Here is an 8,708-nt window from a genome sequence, read left to right as displayed (position 1 = left end):
AGAGAGAGAGAGAGAGAGAGAGAGAGAGAGAGAGAGAAAGGGGAGAGAGATTGGGGATGAAACTCAGACTTCAAAGAGACTGCTAGGCAAGTACTGTAACACTGAGTCATATGTCCCATCCGGTCTTACTGTAATCTTAGCTCAAGAGTATGTGTTCTCTGCCAGAGAACAGACATGGGGATCTGAGCTTCTTTCTCCTTGACGTGCTTCTGATACATTTATGCTAAGGGCCAGGAAGAGGAACTGTGCAAATAGGCATTCAGTAAATATGGAATACAAAAAAGAAAATTTGTAAAATTAGCTGTCTGAGGCAAGGGGGCTTTCCAGTCTCTCATGAAAACACAGTTGGCCTCTGTAGCCACAGTTTTTGTATCATATTCAGACGAAGATCAAAAAATAATTTTTAAAATTGCAACTGCATTTAACATGTAAACCTTTTCTTTCTTCCATAAACAATACAGCATAACAACTACTTAAACAATATTTACATTGAAGCAAGTATTGTAGATGACCTGGAAATTATTTAAGGGTTACAAAAAAAAGTGTGCTTAGATTCAAAACAGATGCTCTACTATTGTACACAAAGGATTTGAGAACTGTGGACTCACTGTCTGCCAGGGTTCCTAGAACCTAGTCCCCAATGGCTACCAGGGGAGTACACAGTCTCTAAGGATCTTCATCTGTAGTGAATAATTTCTTGGTACTGTCTTGTGGGATATCCTACAGCTATCACAAACAGTGTGAGTTGTTACCACCTAACTTCAAAATAAATAACATGCAATAGAAAACAAATTCAAAGACCTGGCTTCTCAATGACACTCTGTGTCTAAGAGAACAAAACACAAATGTTGAAACTGTATGAGCACTAGGCCAGCATGGTGTACCTGGGAAGGCCAAGGCCCACCCATTATAATTACTATGGTTGATTACTATGGTTCCTGTGATGATCATGGTGTAATGCTATTTCCAGGAAGGCTTCAAAACCTCTTGTAGTAATAAGGTTATGGCAGGTGTTCTAACGAAAAGAGCAAAGTTTCCTATTTGCTGGGCTTACAGTTTGGAAGGTTTCAGTCTATGGAGGTTGCTTTCATCACTTTTAGACCTTCAATGAGACATCATCATGGGATTATGTGACACAGAAGCAGAGAAAAAAGAGCCCGTTGTCTCAATATTCCTAATAAAGCACACACCTGATGAGTTTCCTTCCTCCAGGCCCCACGTTTTAAAGGTTCTACTACTCCCCAGGAGCCCGCAGACCAGCAACCAAACCTTTAAGACGATGACTTCTGAGAGACACTACAGCACCGCAAATTCCCCCAATACACAAATGAATCAGATACTAATGACAAACTTAAATACACCATAAAGGGCAGATGAAGAAGTGCAGTCTCAATTATCAGACATTTTAGGGTCATTGATATGCAAAGTCAGGTCAGCATGCTAAAAGTTTTGTTGTTTGTTTATGGATTTCGTGTTTGCTTGTATGGCCATTTCTTCCACTCAACTAAAAGGTTTTGTGGATTACAAGACAATCATGTTATTTATTTTCTTCTGAGCATTATGAATATTTTTCTAGATGTTTTATTTCCAGTTTTATCAATAATGCTGACATCTCCCCCCAACACTGTGCCTTTCTTTTTTAGTTTCAAGACCGACAGAACGGGGAGACAAGGGTTATGTCCCCTCTGTTTTTATCCCCATTTCAACAATGTGAGTATCTGTAGTCACATGTAAGACATTTGTTATTGAATTGCTTTTTTGCTTTTTTTTTTTTTCAAAAAGCTTTCCTAAAAGAGATTTAAGGGCAGATCAGAGTATATATAATGGAGGATAAAGCATTTTTAATGCCCAATAAAGCGTTTTATGTCTCATTTCTTTGAACACATAAAGCTAGTCTTCAGGGCACACTATCCAGTCTATTAAGGCTGGAATTAGAAAGCTGCCCTTTTATATGCCATATAGTCTATAGCGGATTGAATGCTGTGATACGAAGTGATGAATTAGACAGCTCAGTGTCACAAAGAGATGAAGCACTAGACAAGTTCTGGACACAGCAAGTTAGCATGAGCTATTATGTTATAATCCTTGTACTATTTTCCTGTTATCTCTTTAAGCCGAAGTGATTCCACGGAGCCACAATCTCCTTCAGACCTTCTCCCCATGTCTCCAAGTGCATATGCTGTGCTGAGAGAAAACCTGAGCCCAACGACAATTGAAACTGCAGTATGTCCTCCTGTATCAATGTTGATCTAGGGTATTTGCAATGAAAGAAATGACATGCGAATCACAGGGGTACCAGCATGGCCCAGGCAAGGAGAGAGCATCTTCACCAGCATGAACTCAAGAGCTGCCTTGCACCCTGCGTGCTGCTGAATGTACAGATACTGAAAGCTTAGCTTACTAGAACTGCCTTAAGGTGTTTACCACAAAACCAGAGAGCCAAAGATCCCTGTACGTGTCTCCCTGGCGTAGCCATGAGACACACTACTCCCTAGCTCTTTCCATTTTAGTGAAGGACACACACATCCAGGGTTTACAAGTCTCCTTTAGTAGTTAGCTCAAGAAGTTCAGGCTCCACAAATGCCAGTTTTTTCTGATTGTTGCATAGCCAGTTGTTGTGGCCTTTCCATTAGAACATGAAGAACAATAGCAGCACAGTGGTTTTTGTTTTTTTTTTTAAGATTTGAGTCACCATCATATGGGTATATATCATATATATATTATAATACATTATAACATGTAATATATATAATACATTATAGCATTGTAATATAAATGTTGTTTTGGATGTGTTCTATTTGTTTCCCTTCCCCAATACTGTTAAAGGGTTCAACATCCCCAATTTATGTAAGGTGAACATACGTCAGAATCCCTTGGAGGGATCCGGATGCCCAGGAGACTGACATCTGGCCACAGGTCAAATGATATTCAGTTCTTCAAGGCTCCAGGGGATGGAAAATCCATTCACACCTTGGATGGCTTAACCCAATGCTGGCTATCTTTAACTCACCAAGTAGTTTGTACCTAACTGAACTTTTGCTACATTTTACATCCATTTTCATATTATTTTTAGTGTGATGAATGTTTTTTTTAATTAGTGTGTGTTTGTGTCTTGTGCTTTTTTCTCGCTGAGCCACTTTGCCTGCCCTGCGAGTGGACTTCTTAACATAGTTTTAATCTACTTAAATTATGCCTTTTATTTCAGGCTGATGAGCTCTAATTACTTTAATGAATCCTCAGTTAATTAGTAGGAAGATTACAGATTGTTTAGTCAACAAATGAGTGTTTACTCCATCAAAACAGTAACTTATTTGCAAAACAGTTTCCTTAACAATCATTTCCATTTTCACTTCTAGATGAATTCCCCATATTCTGCTGAATGATGGTATAAACGGACTCTTCAAAGATGGAAGCAGATGAAACTGGAGACTGTTCTTTACCATAGATCACAATTTATTTCTTCAGCTTTGTAAATACCGGTTTCTAGAAAATGGTAGGAAGTTCGAAGCTCTCTTCTCACTCGGTGCCACTCCCAGCCAGGAGCGCTGTGACAAAACTGCTAAAGACAAGCTCCAGATAAACTTGCAAGAAAAGACAGCTTTAAGAAACCAGTGTTGGTAACAATATAACAGAGGACTCCTTCGAAAGTGTTTGTTTCTGGTTTTATTTCTCAGGTGTCATTTATGACTTTGGCCCTGAAAGCTATGCTAACATTTCAGGGTGGGTCAACACTAAGTAGCCATACCTGCATTACTTACTCAAAGCCACAGGAAGAGTTAGTGGAAATCCCAGATAAGAATCTTCAAAGTAGATCTGAGAGGGCCGAATGATGGGGCATGATCAGCAGTGACTCACAGGGCTGCAGGGATGAGTCAGGAAGCCTCCAGATCACCAGGCAGAACTCATGACATCTGTGATGCTCTCAGCTCCTGGGATGGGTCTCTCAGGAGGGAAAGGATCCAGAGCCATCCCTGTGTGCTTGGCAAATGCACTAACATTAAAAGCACTTATGGACAGATGGGTAAAAGTCTTAGGAAATAAAGCCTGGGAAGCAAGTAGTACCCTGGACTTTAGATTCCTGACATCACTTGTAGGTTGCACAGTTTATATCTCTAGAACATATTGGACTGTATGGGTTTAGGAATTCCTTCATATTCCACTAGTCTCTGGTCCCGTAAACTTACTCTGAGACTACAGGAGGGGTAAACCATTCCATTCTCTCTGATGGAGAGAAGGAAGGTGCTGTACTCACTAGCACTCCAAGTCTATAAGCTGCAGGTGTATGCTGGGCCTCACTACACAGTCTATGAGGTCATTGTTCACTCTGCTCATAGCAATCATGTAGAATTTCTCAAGGCTTGGAAGAAGACACCTAATGTCTACCTTTGGCCTTAATGTCATATTATATATGTGCCCTCGTCCATACTCATACACACACACACAGAGAAATAGCTTAAGACTATTATCCATATCATTGCTGCTTGCCAAGTCTCTTATTCCTTTGCTGTGACGGTAGTCTTAAGAGGTGTGTGATTGATGAGGAGCATGTCAACTCGGAGTTCAGCTTCCTGAAACTGCCTGAAACTGGCAGTAGCATTGAAGAAAACACTATACATTTGGGTATAATGGCTTTTGCTTGCTTGTTTCCTACGAAGCAATGCTCCACTGGGCTAAGATGTTGGAAGGGGTTTTAGAAGCTTCTCATCCCATGGAATTTATCAGAGCACCACAAACTCTTACCTACCTAGCAGACAGAAGTTCTTAAAATAAGAGCATGCCAACAAAATGCCAGGGCTCCTTATGTGCTCACAGCTATCACGTGCTGTGACCACAGAGTACATGGAAACTGGTGGTTCTCTTTCGTTCACAGAGGCAGGAGTTACCATATGAGATTGATAAGTGTTTGTTTTTATTTACATCTGGAAAAATCAAAATAAGTTCTTTTTAAAGCTTATTTTTTATTATTTTCAATCATGTGTAGGGTGGGAATGTGGCCTCATATGCCAGGGGCCTTGGTTCTCCCTGAAGCTGGCAGTTTAAACTGGCTCCCTGAGGCAGTTTAAGCCCCCTGATGTGGGTTCCAGGAGCCAAATTATGGTCTTCTGTGAGCACAGTGTCCACAAAACCAGAACTTTAGAGTTGCAAGATATTTCTCACGTGAGTCTTGTACTCCAGAGATTGTGTTTTCAGGTGACAGGATTTGGCCAGAGGTGACCTGCAGATACCTGTTAAGTACAATGTAAAACTGGCCACATGAGCTGCAAGCACAGTGGAAATGGAATTAGATCATATTTCCACTAAACCCTTCCACCATAGTTTTTCCTCCTTTTAAGCGTGACTTAGTTTAGACTGCTCTAAAAGTACTGTGTGCTCTATGGTTAATGCAACAGGAACTTTTCCCCCACAGTTCCAAAATTTTGAAGTACAAGGTCAGGCGGCAGCAGGGACAGATACTCTCTCTTCCAGGTTGCAGAAAGCCAATGCTTCATCATCTTGTGTCATCATACAACAGAGAGGGGACTGGAAGCTCATCGAGGGCGGCAATCCCATTCCTGGGAGTTGATCTTTGTGGTAGCTACAGTTAGAGCCTCTGTGACCAAATCCCTGACAACAGCAAGGAGGGACCAGTGCATCATGGTAGTAGACACATGGAGGAGAGGCTCCTAAGGAATGCAAGGACAATGCTGTTCGCATCATGGCCGAACAGACAGAAGAACAAGCAAGTCAAACCTCAGTAGACTTAACTGTCAAAAGCTTTCTTCCTCCAGCTAGGCAGTACCTCCTAAAAGATTCATAACTTCCAAATGAGTGCCCAGGACCAAACATTCAAACTAAGCTGGAGGTAGATGTTTCGGATTTAAACCTTAATATGGCCTAGTTACCACCTACATCATTAGACTAACCATTTCAGCATAAGAACTTGGAAGAGACAAGCCTTCAGTCCATAATGAGCCAAAGGCAAATAAGATGCATTTAATGAAACAAGATAGATTTTATTTCTAAATATTTCCCTTCTCTTTTCATTGATTCCAGACCAATCATGGATGCACAGTTTTTCAAATCATTTTTAATATAATCACTTGGACTAGGGAAATAGTTTAATCGGTAAACTGTTTTGTTTTGGTGTTTGGGGTTTTTGTTTGTTTGTTTGTTTTTTGTAAGTGTTAGCAGACCTGGGTTTAAAGTCCCCCTCCCCCTCCCCACCCTCAACATCATACTGGAATCCATTTGTAATCTCAGACCTGGGGAGGCAGTCCAAGATGCGTCCCTGAAGCCTCAGAGAGCCTCACCTAGTAGGTGAAGACCAGGCCAGTGAGAGACTTTGCAGGGAGAGGTGGGCAGCACCTGAGGGATGACACTCAAGACTGTCCTCCGGCCTCCATGTGAGTGTGCATGGTTCTTCTTCACCTCACATGAGTAGGATGCCTATGAATTCCTTGTAGTAGGAGATGACAGAATTTTGGGTCAAGCATAGGACATTTCTATATTCATGAATAGATAATGACATAGTCCAGACTTAGCAAACTGGGTACTGCTCATGCCTCCTCCAATTCCTGACACAGGATAAATATTTTTCTAAGTTGGTCCTGCATATATAGTGACCCAACTGCTTGCATTTTTTTTAAAAAAATCTGGCTTGTCAATATAATTAATATACAATGAAAATATGCAATAAAATTAACTTTTTATCATGTCAGTATGAACTCTAACAAAATCAGAGTTATGGAATCACCACTGGTAGGCATAGACCACACCTGTCTGAATCCTTATGAAGAAGATGCTACAATAATGTGGTAAAAGTGTCCTCACAGGATAACTTCTTTTGTGGACAAAGAGCTCCATGTAAAATCAATGGAGAGCTAGTGCAAAGGTTCAGTGTACAAAAACACCACCGAGCCTAATAGAGTTCAGTTCTGAGACCCCATATAAAAATTGTAATGCAGCAGCTTGCATCTGTAACCTCTGGAAATACAGAACGCAGAGACAGATTGTGTAGGAACTCAATGGTCAGCCTGGAGCATGCAGCCTGGCAGAAACCATCCTCAAAAAACAAGATGGGAAGAGAAAATTTACTCCTGAAAGTTGGCCTCTGAGCTACACATGTGCTCTGTACACACATGCAACTGTATTCACACACGCAAACATCATACAATAATAAATAAAACCGCAAGACTTCACTCCTGCTTAAAAATCTCTGAATAAGTCACAACACTCCACATTTTACTGGAGTAGATGATTAGAATTCAGGAGCTCATAAATCCAAACAGCAAAACCCATAGCTGACTTTAGATTTCATCAGTTTTAAACTAAGAGCAGCAAATTATAACACATAAAACCTTTATACCTCATTACATAGTTACCTCAAAATATTGAATATGCTAAGCACACTTTAGAAATTATGATAGTCAGCCCCATTGCTAGATCTTATTTAAGGCCACTAGTAAAAAAAAGCACTTACACTATGTCACAAAGGCGATTTCAATCTGGTTTTATGTGTCACTAAGTTCACTAGATATATATTTCAATATTACCAGTTTCTCTTTTTAATCTTTTTTATTTTATTTAACTAAAGACATTATTCTTTGAAGATGTTGATAGGTAAAAGTATATTTAACACTATACCTCTGAATAAGGACAATGACCCTCAGCAGATCTTTCTGAAGTCTGTGAAGTTTCACCTCACCCCCTTTAGCTACATTCTCTCAGTTCTCCAATCTTGTGTCTACCCTCTCCCCTCAATAAGGGTCACACATGCTTCATGCTCTGAATAGCTTTCCTGCCAAATGTTCATATGTGTCAGCATAAGAAAGGGTGCAGGCCATACTCCCTCTAAGTCCCAAGCATGGTGATCCTTCCTTGTCAATGCGCTCCTTGTCTGTCTTCTGCATGCACAGGGATAAAGCCTGGTTAGCAATACTATCCCTAGCATCCTGTACAGTCTGACCTTAATAAACAGTTAATCAGTATTTGGATACAAGAAGAACAATGGTTCCTTCCTTCTCTTTGCTGCTTGGTTGGCCTGCAAGACTAAAAATCCTCTTTTTAAGATGTACAAACTCTAAACGCACATCCCGTACCATCCAATCTAAACAGAGCACAACTGTTTTTAACACAGCACAGAACTTCCTCTCGATTTTACCTTTCGCTGAACGTCTAAGCTCTGATAAATGATCTACAGTCATAAGCACCAACTCTCCCCCACTTCCCTTTAGTTTAGGTGCCTCCCAGGTATACCTCATAGCGCCCATGTCTGTCCACTCGGAGATGAACCCAGTGTCCCGAAACACCTCCTAACTGCCTTCATTAAACTCGTGTACTGCCACTCATGCAAGGCTAACACAACATTCTCTTCTGTCAGGATTGACAATCATTGCCTTAAACATCTTGTATGTTACGTAAGTGAAGAAATAAACTATCTACACAGGGTAAACAGGCAGTGTGGGGGTGGTGTAAAGAACTGGCCACCTCATTCACACTATGTAGGGAAGTTTTTCAGAATATATATGCACAGATCAGTAAGCCTAAGTGTTCATAAAAAGATAGAGAGGGGATATGTTTGGTGGGGGTGTAGTCAGGTTTGGGGGGAAGAGGGTGCCCATGGTGAGGCATCCCTTCTCCCTGAGGGACCATAGAGTTTACTCAGGGCATGGGGAGGGGAGTTAAGAGGGTAGTAGAGACAGAGAAAGGCAGAGAGGGAGGGAGGGAGG

The 8,708-nt window shown here is 41.0% G+C and overlaps 1 protein-coding gene across 3 annotated transcripts in view; it reads left to right on the top strand.

Moving 5' to 3' along the window:
* Stat4 (signal transducer and activator of transcription 4) overlaps positions 1–3,647 on the top strand; it is a 90,989-nt gene extending 87,342 nt beyond the window's left edge. For all 3 annotated transcript variants that reach the window (XM_028765576.1, XM_028765578.1, XM_028765577.1), the window contains 3 exons: positions 1,644–1,710; positions 2,115–2,223; positions 3,357–3,647. In XM_028765576.1, coding sequence (XP_028621409.1) covers positions 1,644–1,710; positions 2,115–2,223; positions 3,357–3,383 — 203 coding nt within the window. In that variant the 3' untranslated portion in view covers positions 3,384–3,647. The remainder of the gene's footprint in view (positions 1–1,643; positions 1,711–2,114; positions 2,224–3,356) is intronic.
* Positions 3,648–8,708: the final 5,061 nt, after the last annotated feature.

The sequence above is a fragment of the Grammomys surdaster genome, unplaced genomic scaffold, assembly GCF_004785775.1.
Source record: "Grammomys surdaster isolate TR1022 unplaced genomic scaffold, NIH_TR_1.0 165, whole genome shotgun sequence".
Classification (NCBI taxonomy): domain Eukaryota; kingdom Metazoa; phylum Chordata; class Mammalia; order Rodentia; family Muridae; genus Grammomys; species Grammomys surdaster.
Note: the sequence above shows the minus strand (reverse complement) of the source record. Positions and strands in the feature narration are given on the sequence as shown.